The following is a 14,171-nucleotide window of genomic DNA, read 5'->3' as shown; positions in this document are numbered from 1 at the left end:
TCATGAGCCGAAGCCGGACGCTTAACCAATTTGAGCCACCCAGGCGCCCCATGTTGCCCCATCTTTAATCAAGAAGAGAAATCTTTGCTTATGCTCCTTCAGCTGTAAAACTCTCAAGCTTGGAAACTCCTCGGGCTTTAGTAAAAGGTCTGAGTACACTTGTGGGCCTATCAGTTTTGTAGGCCTATAAACAAACTGGGCCCAGGGAGGAGAGGCCCTGGAGCATCAGAGAGACGAGAAGAATGATCTCAAGTTTGGCCGGTGGCTGGCAGGTGAGGAAGAAGCTTAGCCCAGTGGCTTCAGAGTCACGCGACTCCACTTGAATCCTGGTTCTACCACTTCCTAGTTGTGGAACCACGGGCAACTTTTTAAATGTCTTCAAGCCTGTGTTTTTGCTAAGAATGGACATAACATGTCTGGTCCCCCAGTGGGTTGTGAAGATCAAAAGGTAGACTTAAAGCACTTGGCCCAGCACCACACGTACGGCTCAATGAGCAGTAGCTGGTATCACCCCCACTGCCCATACAAGGAAACTTCCATTTCCCAAGAGGAGTGAGAGAGTCCAGGCCAAGGTACCAGGTTCACTTCAGGTTGTTGTGGGACCATGCAGTCCCAAAGATTGTCTCCCACCACCTAGTGTGAGAGCTTGGACCTGAAAAAGGGGAGATGAGGGGTATGTCCTGCAGGGAGTAGGCAATGGATTTTATCATAGATTCATACATGTTTACTCTTTTGAATCTTCCAAAGCCAAGACTTGGGGTAAGAGAGGCAACTAACTATAAACTGTTTAATAGTAGCTCTCACCATCTGTTCAGAGGCATGAACTTTTGGCCTCATTTCTCCCCGGGGGGGGGGGGGGAAGGGTTACACAAGGAGGGAGTAGAGGGTTCTGGGATGGGGGGGAGGGGTGCTAACTAGCAAATGGTCCCTGCCAGGCTTGTTCCTGTGCTGTGCTGGTGGGGGCATGGAAGGGTATGGAGGGTGTGCTGGTGCTCTAACTTCTCTCTGATGGAGCTGGACAGTCCCTAGCCTTCCTCTCTCCAGAGGCTTCCCTGGGAACCAGAGGCCCACCAACCCATGCCAAATGCCTGAAGGGAACCAAGAAGCCCAGAGCCTGAGCTGGTAGGTAGGTGGGATCAGCCTTCCTAGCCAAGAAGGAAATGAAGCCAGGACTCTATCTGCAAAGGGAATAGAAGGCATCTACATCCCCTTAGTTAGCACTCTGCGTGCTGATGGAGGACCGATTTTCTAATCTCAGAGTGCCCTCTGCTGGGGGCTGAGGTTCCATACAGAAGGGAGGGAAGAGCTAGAACCTAGATTTTGTGGGGGAAGGAAGGCGGAAGGCAGGAGACTGGTTCTTCCTGAGCACTCAGGACACAGAATCAAGTGAAGATCAAGAAGCAGATCGGTTTTTAGTTTATTGAGTAACAATGGCCTCATAGTTTTAGTCACTGGTAGCAGATAGTTGGGGGAGCACAAAAATGCTCTCAGAGGATCCCACTGGGGCCTTCGTCCGCACCACCCACTGCTTCAGCTAGAGCTCATGGGAGTTGGAGTCAAGGTCAAGCTCTGTACCCTGTGAGCGTAACACCATACCTTCCATTCCCAAGCCTACCTGCCCTTTGGACCAGCTATGGATGCCTGGGCCCTTCTTCCTCTTGGGAGACGGGGGTGGGAGTGGAGGTAGGAGCAGGGCCAAGCCTCCAAAAAGAGGAGCTAAGGTCAGGGTTCTGCTGAATGTCTAACAAGAGTCAAGAGAACACAGAATTTCCTGTCTTAAGATTGTACACTCAGGGCCTAGTTGCCCTTGAGGGTGTGCTAGTTGTCTCCACTCAGATACCTGTGGTATCTAAGGTTAAGCACCATTCCCACAGCTGTGTCCCTCTGCAAGAGGGGGCGCTGGGAGCTCTTAAAGGGGGAATGCTTGCTCTGCCTCCATGGCTTTTTGGTTTGGGTTGGGACCATCGGTGTAGATTTGAGTTTATGATGTCAGAGCAGACCAAGAACTCCTGAGAATGTACCTAAAGATGTCCACACTGCAGTGTGGGGGCGATGGGAGGATGGCGAGAGTGGTATACGATGCCACCCCTTTGTTCTGACAGAGGAGAGGAGAGGAAATGAGCTCTCTCAGGATGTGGGGGGTGCACAAACTCCCCGTCTCCCTTACCCTGATATGTCTTTCTCTGCCAGCCCAGTTCCTGGGAGCCAGGAAGCAAAAGTCGGAAGGAGTCGGGCCCATTTGGCCTGCTAGTATCCCTCAGTCTCTGCTCAGAGATCCTGGCTACTCCTGTGTCCAGAAGGGGCCCTCGAGGTGCTGTCAGAAATGACTTGGCCAGTGGAACTGTTTAGGCAGGGAAGTCCTGCAGCCTGGCTGGCTGACAGGTGGCAAGAGGCCGAGAGGAGAAGCCAGATTATCAGGACCTCCTAGGACAGCATGTCCGTTCCTAGCTTCTAGGACAGCATGTACACACACACGTACACACGTATCATGTGTGTACATACAGAAACATAGGAGCACAGGAGAAAGGGATTATGTGGCCCTGCTCTTTGAAACCAGAGAGGAGAGAAAAAGGCTTAACGGGGGCACCTCTCAGCCTATGGATTGCTGGTCTCAATGGCTGCTCCCCCACCAAGCCCCCGCCCAGTACCAGGAAGAGGGGCAAGTGGCAGGGATGGCAAGGCTCCCCCAAAGCAGCAGCCCAAGGAGGTGAGGGAGGGGTCCAGGGGCTGACCCTCCCTCAAAGCCCCTTGTTGTAGTAAACCACTTCGATGCTGGGGTTTTGCTCACGGACCCGAGCTCTCAGCTCTGGCTCCAGCCTGCTCACATGTAAGGAGCTGCAACAGAACAGCACAGGCAGGCTGAGGATCCCCTCAACCCAACCTGCATCAGCCTAAGGGCTCACCACCTCTCCTCCTCCCAGGCTGGACAGTCTCCTTCAACTGCCAGAAGGCCCAGCTCACCATCAAGTCCCCACCCCCAGAATAAGTCTAGTGCCTGCCAAGCCTCCTCCTGGAACACACTAAAGGACCCTAAGGTCAGTGGGTTCCAGAGATGCGGAGACCTATTCAGAGCCCCCAACCAAGCCCGGGGGCAGCACTTACCTTCTCTGGGGGAAGAGGGCACAGCACAAGGGGGTGGCAAATACCAGGCTGGGGGGAGAAGAGTGTTGGGAAGGTTTGTGAAGTTTTGACCTATGGTTGTTGCCTCCCTGCATCCCACCCCATCCCTGGAGACAGCCCCTAGGGGTAGAGATTGATTAAGGCCAACGCTGACATCAGGTTCTGGCTAAGGAAAGAGCCTCCAGGGCAATGACCCAGAGGTCCACAGCCAGTGAGTGCCTGAATCAGAAATTAAACGTGCATGAAACTCCTGGATGATACCAAAAGGTATATTTCCATGCTTTCCTCTTGTACACAAAGACTAGAATGTCTTCAACTAGACTGTTGACCTTCAAGGGTGGCGATCACCTGCGAACACACACAACATGCCCTACAAGTGTCTAAGAGCCCTACCAGCTGAATGGATGAATGAATGATGTACATAAACATCTTAAAATCAGCAAATATCCACCCACATCCACCAGGGAAAGGGCACTCCCACACACCCTAGCTAAGTCCCCACACACTTACCAGAAGCCCACCAGTCCCACCTGCAGGGGCGCTCCCAGCCAGGGGCGATGCTGTAGGGAGACAGAGGCGACGGGATGGCTTGTGTCCCCTCCTCCCCTAGCCCCCACCGCATTTCCCCTACCACAGCTCTCTCCCATCAACCCTGCCTTTGAGTCTTTTCTTTCTCCCAAGACCATAACAGGCTTGGAATTTCCAAATCACCAGCCTCCAGTCCAGCCACGCCTACTTGCGACACCCTCCCTAGTGTCCCTTCACCCACTCTCCCCTCACAGGATTGGTTCCGCACTTCCTCCAGGAGCTGCTTTCTTCAGGAAGCCTCCTCTAACACTCCGCTCCGCTCCCGTCCCAGTAGCATGCATGAATCTGTCCCTTTCCCGTTCTGCACGCCCTTCTCCATTCCCTCCAGCCACAGGGACCAGCGTTCGGTTCCTCCAGTGGGCACAGCTGGTGCTCAAGATATATTGGTGAATAAATGATTCAATAAATGAGCTTGTAGTCCTGTGCCTTCTCTGTTCTGTTCGTGCGTGTGTGAGCCTGTGTGTCTCATTGTTGTCGGTAGGTGACAGCATGAATATAGTGGCCAGTGTGATGGTGGTGGTCCATCCCCGTGTGTGTCAAGAGGCCTCTGGAGTGATACCAGCTCTCTTCAGGACAGAAACCATTTCCTTCCTTTCCTTATCTTCTCCTCCTGCTCCCTCAGTGTTCCTTCACCCCAGCCCACTTCCTTCCTGCTGAATGAATGAATGAAGGTGGAGGGGGCAGCCCAGGGGTGGGGCCAACAGGGAGCACGTCTCAGACTCCTGGGCCAAGCTGGAAAGAGGGTTGGGGACTGGTCACTTCTGCTCCCAGCCGTCACCTCTTCCAGGGTGGGAAAGGTGGGGGTGGCCTACCTTTAGGAAGTCTTTCTTCTCCAGAGTGTCCATGATCACGGGGGGAATGGCTGCAGGGAGAGCAGGGCAGAAGAGGAGGTAAGAGATGGTGGAATGAAAGTCAGAATCGTGAGGAGGGGTGGATACCCTTCACAACTCTTCCCACTCCCCCGGGGGGTGCTCAAACCCCCTGGAGAAGGCACCCCGTTCTCTTAGAGCCTCCCGTGCCCCACCCAGGCACCCCTGCCTCACCCATGGCAGGAATGGCCATGCAGATTCTCGATATCACCACCTGGCAGATTCCCTGCTTGGCAGCGGCCACTGAGTGACCAAGTCTCTGACCTTCCTCATCAGTCACTGGGATGCCCACCTGCAGTTCCCTGAAAAGGGAAGGGGGTGGGGGTCAGATCACAGGCCCACATCCTATGTGCACTGCCCTCACGGGCAGCTATTCCCTGGGGTCCCGTCAGATATCACAGATTCAGATATCATTCCAGGATCCCAGAGTCAGACTGAGACTGTGCCCAGAAGCTTCTGTTTGGAGAGGGAGAGGACGGTCCCCACCATGGGCCAGTCGGCATGGTGGGATGGTGTGCCTGCCTGCACGCTGGGCCTGCATGCCAGGAGCCGGAGCCACTCACCTCTGCCTCATCAGGGGGATGTTGATGCAGTTGGCAGCTGCCACAGCTGCAAAGGGGACAAATCTGCCCACCAGGGGGGGCAGGTGCTGGGGGGAGGAAATAATATCATTTAGTGGCCCTAAGGGCCATGTTGTGGCGAGGAACTCTGGGGAGGGATGGGGGGAGCCTGTAGGTTGGTGTGGACGAGCGATGGGGAAGAGGGAGACAGATAAAGGGTAAGTGAGGGGGCAGTACAATGGGGGGGGGCGGGCATTTACCTTGGTGAGGGATTTGAGTCCCAGGGCTGTGGCCACGGCCCCAGTGGTGGCACTCACATAAGCTGTTCCCAGCTGCCTGTGGGTGGAAGAGGCAGGACACAAGGTTGGAGGTGAACAGTCCAGCCTGTGGTTCTTTCCTTCAGGGACACGTCAAAATCCTCAATACGTGAGGCGTGACGGGCAGAGAAATTCCTCCCCTGCTACAGCATAGACTTGCCTGGAAGCTCCGATCCCTCGGACAGGGCCTCCCTTAGCACAGGCAAGAGGACCCCAGGCCTTCAGGCCAGGAGAGTGGGGAGAGGGGCGGGCTGAGGGGAGGGAGTTGAGTCACTGGCTGCAGGAGCACTCAGGAACAGGAGCAGACAAGAGGGAGCAATGGTAGGCCTGGGGAGGCCAGGGCAGGGAGAGAGTGGGGGGGGGGTGGGGGAGTCCCGGTGAGGGGATGAGCTCTCACCTCACAGTGATGGGAGCGTCGCCGCTGCGATTGGAGTAATTAACAACAGCATTGAAGGACTGATTCACCCACTGCCAGAACACCACGGTCGGGGTCTTCCTGAGGGAACAGAGACACTTACTGCTGCTCTTGCTACAGTGTCCCTTATCCTCAAACCCTAATAAAGAAACCCTAAAGGTTATTCCCAGTCCCTCAGGAGGGACCCAGCTGATGACCTTAGAACTTGCTTCGGTGACCTCTGTACGACCCTCCCCACTGACACGACCACGTACACTTGTCTCTGGGGTGGGAGGAGCCCTGGGGCTGAGTTCTGAGGAATGTGAGGGATTCTAACACAAGCTCTCATTCACCCACTATTTTCTGCCCAAACTGGCCTCACCTAGTCATCAGGCCACACTCTAGCTTGGACAGAGTGCTCAGGGAGGGGACACACGGGGCAGGACCTGCCTGTAGAAGGTGAGCATGCAGCCAGTGATGGTCATGTTCATGGGCACCTGGGCTGACATACGGCCAATCAGGACCACCTTCTCCCCCGTGTCCGGATGGAAAGCAGAATCGTACACATACTTGGCCCTCCACAGCTGGTCCTCAGTGAGCCCTGGCGTCACCACGCCGGCCCTGCAGAGAATGTCAGGGAACAGACAGGCAATTCTAGGGGCAGATCTGCCCCCACCAGCCCTGACCACTTAACTCAGGGAAAGTCTGGCCAGAGGACCAGGAACTTTGGCCCTGAGTCTCAGAATAAAGGAGCTCCTTGTCTCTGGGGGAGTCAAATCTTCCAGAAGGGCAGGGGGGCTCCTATTTCCATTTTCCTTCTAGCCACATAAAGAAGGGTGCCCTTCTGTTTCTGCCTAAATGCCTGGTCATGGGTAATCGTAGTTTCCAGTGGGTCAAAAATGGCTGGGGGCATCTCAAGGGTATTTCCTCTTGGGGACAAGGGAGTGCTCTCCTATCTCCTTGGGACTCAACTTTGAGCCCCATCTGTCCTTGAAGAGGGTGGGCCTAGCAGTGGGACAGGACCCTGTGGAGGGTTGCGAAACATACAGCAGCCCCCCACCCACAAATATCAATGCCACCTCCTCAACCCAAACACCCTGAAATTCTCTGGGTTCAAGCGCTGTGCCATAGTTGCCTGTGATTCCAACATATAGAGCTAGGGAGTAAGGGGGTCAAGGAGTGGGACAAGGTCACTCTCAAACTTGAGGAGATAGATGCAAATGGTACCATATTAATGGCAGGGAATGAGTACCCCAGGGTCTCATTTGGATGGGGCAGTGGGCTACCTGTAGTTCTGCACGATGTTCCGGGAAGCTTCCAGCTGTGCTCCAGACAGCAGCAGATTTCGGGGGTCAGTAACGGTGAAGAAGTGACGGGCTCTGCCCAGGAAAGTGCTTTGGTCCCAGCGAGGTTCCTGGATATTGATATCTAAGGGCAACTCCCCCATTTTCTGCAGAGCAAAGATCAGGATCGGAGGACTCCAAGGAGGGAGTCCAAGAGCTCTACCTGTGGGAGCCTCTGGTGGCTCTGCCCTGGTCCCTGGGCCTATCACCAACCCCTTCTAGAGCTCAAGGTGACTCCAGATAGGTAAGCAAGGGTTGGGGGGAGGAGTTGTTTTCCAGGCAAGGCCCTGGCTCAGAGACCTGCAGCCATTGGAGGAGGGGGCAGGGGAAAACAGAACCAGAAAAAACTGATCTCTTTTGCACTCTGGCCTTGTGCAGCTTTTCATCAGTGAGGATTTACACGTGTAGGGTTGATGCAACAGCAGCAACTAATCCTATGCAGCTACTCTTGTGCTCTGTGTGCACAAAAGTGTGTATTATATGCATTATACAGGCATGCTCAGGTCAGCTTCAGGGCCCAGCTGCCTTAAGACCTAGATACAAACCCCCAAGGCTGTCTGGGAAGATGGCATAAGCCGTCCCACACCCCAGCCCCTGATTGGAGGAGAACAAGGGCTCACTGGTTACTTCAGGGCTTATCTATTCCAGATCTCAAATAGGGGACTCTGACGCCAGCCAAGCATGTGTGCTCGCAGTCATGCACAAGTCCCCCTCTCCAGGGGCATTTTTCTCAACCCACACTGAATGGCCCAAGGCCCTCCTTGTTCCCCAGCTGGGCAGGGCTGGCACAGACACCCATCCATCTCTCCCCAAGCCACCTACGTCTAGAAAGGAGGAGTCAGTAAGTGCCCTCTCCACCCAGTACCAAGAGGAAAGCCTGAAGCAGCCGGCTGGCTGTGTTAGGCAAAATCCTACAATATGACTAATCCTCTCCAACAGCACTTCCTCCCGCACTGGAGGAGACACCCTCCCCTCTCTCACAAACTCACACTCACATACCCACATACAAAGATACTTACGTGCCCTACACAGATATACAAACGGCGGACACGCACTGCATACACTAGCCCACAAAGACCGTTACTTGCACACTCACACATACGCGCGCACACACACACCCCATATCCATCAACTGCAGACACGTAAATGTGTGACCACATAAGGCCCCACCCTGACATTACTCCCGCCAGCCAACCTCCCCTCGTGCCCCAAGCACCTCCCTAGAACCTAAGATACTGAATCCGGGTAGGACAGAGAGCACACCCAAGGCAGACTTCCCTCCCTCTTAGCCCTCAACCTCCTACTCCCCTGAACCCCGCGAACCCCGCCCCGGACAGCCGGCACTCACGCTTTGCTGAGCTCCTGGGCTTCTGGCCTCTGCAGCTCCCGGACCCGCCTTTCTCTCGGCGCGTCGCCCCTGCCTCCGCCCCCCCAACCCATCACGCGTAACGTCACGCGTGACGCTGACAGGCAGGAGGGGCGGGGGCAACCCCCGCGCGTCCGTCGGGCGTGCCCAGGGATTGGCAGAGCCTGGGGGCGGTGGGTGCCATTTGGGGCGACGCCCCCAGCCCCGGCTGCAGGGAGCTGGCTCTACGCCGCCTCCCAAAGCCAATCAGGGCTCGGGGAATAGGTTCTGGCCCGTCCCCAGGCCTAGAGAGGAGGGGAGGAGCCGTGGGCGCTGCCCCCTTTGCTTGCAGTCCCCTGACTGGCCTCGGGAGGCACCCGGCTTCGGCAGCAACGCGTCTAGGTGCCCAGGGCGAAGGCTCGCCGGGCGCAGGACGAAGGCTGGCGGCGTGGAGGGGCCATCCTCTGATGGTGCGCCCGGAGGGACTCGGGTTACCGCCTGGGTTGTTTACTAGATGGCCGCCTTGGCAGTGGCCTTTGCCTACTTGGCCCCCTGGGCTCCTACCCCAGTTCTCACAAGCTCTTCTCACAGCACTTGGGCATTCGCAGTCCTCCACAATCTCGTTCTGCTCGTGCCTGTGCCCCTTCTATGTCCCCACCCTTTTCCTCCTCCAGCCCCCTCCTTACCTAGCTCCACTAGGTCCCAGTTTCCTTACGTCCCCGATCCCTATCCCGGCACCACAGACAGACCTAGCCCCAGTCCCTGCCCTGGGAGGTGTAGGGGAAGAAGGCTCAAGGTAGCTCTGTCTGCATCAAGCAAATGGCTCAGAAAGATTCTTCCTCCCCCTAGTGTCCTGGAACCAGTGATCCACTCTGTCCCCCTTCCAGAACTGAAGGGCCAGAGAGACACTTTGTGACATAGAAGGAAGACGCATGAGAAAGAAGTCAACACTCAGACGCACACCCACAACCACACCCACCCCCACACACATATCCTTCACAACTCACCCAGTCACCTTACAGGGCACGCCTGCCGCACGCCCAGGCGCCAGCCCACGCTCCTGCCCACCGCATGCTCACGCCCCCACTGCCCAGGTGACATTCCTTCACTGAGGCGTCACAGGTGACGCGAAGGGGTGACAATTCCGAGCCCTAGCATCTAGCTTGGCCTGGAGAAGACGCGGTTCTGGGCTCCCCTGCGCTGAGCCGGTAGCGGGAGGGGGCGAGGCGTGACCCAAACCCTAAATTCGTGGGGGCGTGGTGGGGCGTCCGCACTCGAACTGCAGGGGTCTCAGCCCAGGTGACAAACGCCTGACCGGAGCGCCCGAAACAGGGGGCGGAGAGAGTGACTGGCGGCCCTCGCAGCCAATGGGAGCCCGGGGCTACGTAGGCCAGCCCTGTTCCAGCAGCTAGGCGGAGCGTGGGCGGGGTTCCCCGGACGCTGCAAGAGCTCGCGCCCGCGCCCACCGGCTGGCGAGGCCGGCGGCCGCCGCACCAGCAAGCAGGTGAGGGGGGCCAAGCTCAAGAGGTGGGGGCCGAGGGTGGGATGCTGCGTTCTGAGTCCCAGAGCTGCTCTGGGGGACTTAGCTCCGGGTTTGGGGCGCGATGTTGTGGGACTCTAGCCAGCAGGTCCTCCCCGCAAGCCTGGGAGACGTTGAGGCAACCCCTTTCGACGGGAGAGGGGGTGGGAGAGACAGCAGCCTGGAGCCAAGGGATCTGTGGCGGTCGGGAAATCTCCGGGGCCATTGGCTGCAGCTGTCCCAGGTCCTGACGGCCTGCTTCGAGACATGAGCCCCCTGCCCACAAACACAAGGAAAGGCGTGCAGTGACTGGTCCTGGCCCCGATTTCTCTCACACCACTTGAAACCCTAGGGCCCGCAAGAATCCATCTCCACTCTCTCAGCCTCTACTGAGAACTGGTCACTGGGGTGGATGACTCAGCTGAGAGCAGGAATGAGGGGTGAATGAGAGGTTCCCACTGGCGTTGTATAAATGACTCCGAAAATCCACGATGGTGCCTGGACTGGCCAGGGGTGGGAGACGTGAGGGACCTAGGGCATGGGAGGGCAGGAAGCTCAAATCAGGGCGAGGGGTGGAAGTTCTGGGAGGCAGCAAGGGCAACATTCACACCCTTGTCCCAACCTCTGCTCTCCCTCCGCAGGCTTGGAGCGCACACTGCTGTGAGGCAACGGAGGTGGGGAGCTCCCAGTCCCTGAGACCCCAGTCCCGCACGGAAGGCTCATGGAGCCCGGGGCGCGCGGGGCCCTTTGCTCCAGGGCTAGCAGATTCTTTCTGGACCTGTAGGACGCTGCCCCAGTCTAGCCACAATGGCGCACAGTTTTGCGGTGGGCTTCGACCCACTGGGCCTTGGAGACCTAAGCTCGGGCTCTCTGAGCTCCCTCTCCTCCCGAGGCCACCTGGGCAGCGACTCGGGCTCCGCAACGCGATACCTGCTGAGGAAGCAGCAGCAGCGGCTGTTGAATGGGCCCCCCCGCGGAATCCGAGCCTCATCGCCCATGGGCCGTGTCATCCTCATCAACTCTCCCATCGAAGGTGGGGGCGGGGCCCAGCTTGGGCCGGGAGCTAAGGGTGGGGGTAAGGGACAGCAGCACTAAGTAGGAGGAGGCAGAGCCAATATGGGTGGAGGAACCCAAGTGATGGGAGTCTTAAGGATGTGGGAGGTGGAGGGTCTCTGTTTACCCTTATACTCTACCTTAAAAGCCCTTTCCTTATGTTTAGGCCAATCCTTTAGTGTTGCAGGGCTGTAGAGAGGTCAGAGGTGGGAGATAGGAGCCCGGAGGCACGGAAAAGTGTGTGTGGTATGCTAGCCCCAAGTGAGCAAGATAGGGTATTGAATTGGCCCCTCCATCCTATGGACTCTGCCTTTCTCCAATCCCTTTGTGTATGCCTTTGGTGGGGCGCAGGATAGAGAATGATATAACCCCATCAACCAGCCCATTGTGCGACCAGCTCAGTGCAGGGCTGTGAGGAGTCAGTGCCCAACTGAGCAGACAGAATTTAAGATTTCAGGTGCAGAGGCCCCTGACCAGTTCATTCAGGAGAGCGTGCGACTCTTGATCTCAGGCCATGAGTTCAAGCCCCATAGTGTGTATACAGATGATTTCAAATAAGTAAATAATAGGGGCGCCTGGGTGGCTTGGTCGGTTAAGCGTCTGACTTCGGCTCAGGTCATGATCTCACGGTCCGTGAGTTCGAGCCCCGCGTCGGGCTCTGGGCTGATGGCTCAGAGCCTGGAGCCTGTTTCAGATTCTGTGTCTCCCTCTCTCTCTGCCCCTCCCCTGTTCATGCTCTGTCTCTCTCTGTCTCAAAAATAAATAAACGTTAAAAAATGTATTAAAAAAACAAATAAGTAAATAATAATAATAATAATAATAATAATAATAATAAAAGATTTCAGATGCAGAAGAAAAGAAATAGAGGTAGAGCAGCAAATGTTCCAAAAAGTGGGGAGAAGAGGAGGGTTGAGGGTCAGAAAGGGAGCCCCAGGACTGAGCCCTGGTACCTAATCAGGGGGTACCTAATCTTCTGTAGTTGCCCAATGCTGTTTCATTGCACTCCTGTTCTATACCAGCTCTGCTTAGGTCCTGTAGGGGACCTGGAGAAAAATAAAGGTCGATCGTCACCTTCCAGAAATTTACAGGGTAGCAGAGCTTAGAGACAGAGCAATGAGAACAGCTGCTGCTGGGGTAGAGGTATCCCAGACAAGGCTGGAAGTGGAAAACAAGAGTACAAGTTGCGGGGGGGAGGGTGCAATTAGGAGACAGCCAGGCTGCAGTGACAGATGTGAGGCGACACAGAGCTAGTGAGTAAGGCAGGACCTTGAATGCCCATGGGGAATGGGGACCCCCCCCCCCTGGGGTTGGGCTCTCTGCGGGCCAGATGCCATAAATGTCTCCAGCTCCCCTTTTGTCTCTCAGCGAGCAGAACTCCCCTGGTTGGATCCCAGAGTGGGCTTTTCAGACCCTCTTCCTCCCCTCTGACCCAGCTGGGCATCTCTGTTCTCCTCCCTGGGCCACTGGGGCAGGGATAGCCATGTTGCTCAGGCAGCAGGCTTTCCTGCCTCAGTGGCCCAGCATGCCCACCCCCATCATCTACTATGATGGGCCTCACCCCTAGGTGAGCTGTAGGGCACTGCTGAGGGTCAGCACTGTCATTCGGGTCATGGAGCAGAAGTCCTCAGAGGAGCTAGGAGACATGGTAGGGGACAGGGAAGGCACTGGGGCAGGACCCTTGTAAGTCCCATTGTATTAAAATAACTATGTTTTACCTCCCCGTTACGACCACGCACACCATGCCCAGCTACGATGTAACAGCTCTGTCCACTGTCCTGCTAAAGATCCTCTTGCAGAAGTTCCAGGATTGCTCTCTCTTTCTGCCTCACTCTAGAGCCCCGGTGCAGCCAGGAGAGCAGGGTCTCCCAGCAATGGGAGGACTGGGGCATTGCTCTGACCTGCCAGCCCCTACCCTGTCTGGGCTGGGAAGCTCTGAGCCCAGAATCTTCCCCCTCTGCCCGAGCACAAACATCTCCCAATTCACCGAAGCCTGGAACCTCTCCCCCTTGTTACTATTCAGACCACTCCAGAGGCCTAAAATAGCTGATAAGGGAGAGACAGTGGGAAGGGAGAAACTGCTACCCACCTCACCCCCACGGGTTCCCACCAGCTCCGCAAACTCAGCTGGTCCCAAAGGAAATGCATCCTCTAATCCAAACCAGCCCTTTCTTTTCACTCTCCTTGTTCATTGGTCTATTCACTCATTCATCCCTTTCTTCTTTTACTCATTCAAAAAAGACTTAGCAGATATCAAGTGCTGTGCAACACATGGGAGATATATTGGCAGAAGAGAATTACAAAGTCCCTACCACGATTGAGTTTACAATCTAGTGGAAGGAGACAGACAATAAAATAGGAATAATCAGTATATGAATAAATAATATATGAATAAGCAAATAATGAGAAAGGATGGTAAGAATCTTGGAGGTACTAACTTGGACGGTACGACAGAGTAGCGGTTCTCTAACTTTGGAATATATCAGGATTGCCTGGGGTGGGGGGGGGCTTGTTAAAAGACAAGTTGCTGGGTCCTACACCCAGAGCTTCTGAGTCATTGTGTCTACAGCGAAGAGCAGGAGCACACATTGTTGTTGTATAATTTTTTAAGACTTTATTTTGAAGTGATCTCTATACCGAACCTGGGGCTCGAACTCATAACCCCAAGACCAAGAGTTGCATGTCGTACCAACAGAGCTAGCCAGGTGCCCCAGGTATACATATTTTTTTTTAATTTTTTTTAATGTTTATTTTATTTTTGAGACAGAGAGAGACAGAGCATGAACGGGGGAGGGTCAGGAAGAGGGAGACACAGAATCTGAAACAGGCTCCAGGCTCTGAGCTGTCAGCACAGAGCCCGACGCGGGGCTCGAACTCACGGACTGCGAGATCGTGACCTGAGCCGAAGTCGGCCGCTTAACCGACTGAGCCACCCAGGCGCCCCGGTATACATATTTTTTGAATAAGTTCCTGGGTGCCGCTGCTGCTGTTGGTCTGGGGAGCATGCTTTGAGAACCGCTCTAATAGAGACCATCTGGGAAGAAGGGAAGGGACTTCTTTAGTTAG

The 14,171-nt window shown here is 55.6% G+C and overlaps 2 protein-coding genes across 9 annotated transcripts in view; one reads left to right on the top strand and one right to left on the bottom strand.

Moving 5' to 3' along the window:
- Positions 1 to 1,402: 1,402 nt before the first annotated feature.
- On the bottom strand, positions 1,403 to 9,743 carry SFXN3 (sideroflexin 3). Of its 2 annotated transcripts, none has more exons than XM_045438627.1 (11): positions 9,544 to 9,743; positions 7,135 to 7,298; positions 6,299 to 6,469; positions 5,852 to 5,950; positions 5,398 to 5,473; positions 5,141 to 5,226; positions 4,752 to 4,879; positions 4,521 to 4,570; positions 3,631 to 3,680; positions 3,103 to 3,150; positions 1,403 to 2,835 (listed from the first exon to the last, which is right to left on the bottom strand). In XM_045438627.1, the coding sequence occupies exons 2-11, from the start codon at positions 7,293 to 7,295 to the stop codon at positions 2,739 to 2,741; spliced, it is 966 nt and encodes a 321-aa protein (XP_045294583.1). In that variant the 5' UTR covers positions 7,296 to 7,298; positions 9,544 to 9,743; the 3' UTR covers positions 1,403 to 2,738. The 2 variants fall into 2 exon arrangements, with proteins under 2 accessions (XP_045294583.1, XP_045294582.1); XM_045438626.1 differs by lacking the exon at positions 9,544 to 9,743 and adding an exon at positions 8,540 to 8,818.
- A 189-nt stretch (positions 9,744 to 9,932) lies between these two features.
- The window catches only part of PDZD7 (PDZ domain containing 7), a 19,944-nt gene continuing 15,705 nt past the window's right edge, over positions 9,933 to 14,171 (top strand). For 4 of the 7 annotated variants that reach the window (XR_006701655.1, XR_006701656.1, XM_045438608.1 and 1 more), the window contains exons 1-2: positions 9,934 to 10,040; positions 10,697 to 11,088. Coding sequence is in view for 3 of the 7 variants with exons in the window: in XM_045438608.1 (XP_045294564.1) it covers positions 10,863 to 11,088 (226 nt within the window). In the remaining 4 variants the exon portion in view is untranslated. Of the gene's footprint in view, positions 10,041 to 10,696; positions 11,089 to 14,171 lie in introns of all 7 variants that reach the window. The other 3 variants (XR_006701654.1, XR_006701657.1, XM_045438610.1) reach the window with 1 other exon arrangement.

Source organism: Leopardus geoffroyi, chromosome D2 (genome assembly GCF_018350155.1).
Source record: "Leopardus geoffroyi isolate Oge1 chromosome D2, O.geoffroyi_Oge1_pat1.0, whole genome shotgun sequence".
NCBI lineage: Eukaryota > Metazoa > Chordata > Mammalia > Carnivora > Felidae > Leopardus > Leopardus geoffroyi.
Note: the sequence above shows the minus strand (reverse complement) of the source record. Positions and strands in the feature narration are given on the sequence as shown.

Excerpts from the sequence above, each read along its gene's own strand:
- SFXN3 (XM_045438627.1), bottom strand. The coding sequence starts at position 7,295 with ATGGGGGAGTTGCCCTTAGATATCAATATCCAGGAACCTCGCTGGGAC. Across the intron at positions 5,951-6,298 it reads TGCATGCTCACCTTCTACAG|GAAGACCCCGACCGTGGTGT; the intron begins GCAGGTCCTGCC and ends CTGTTCCCTCAG. Across the intron at positions 3,151-3,630 it reads GTGGGACTGGTGGGCTTCTG|CCTGGTATTTGCCACCCCCT; the intron begins GTAAGTGTGTGG and ends TTCTCCCCCCAG.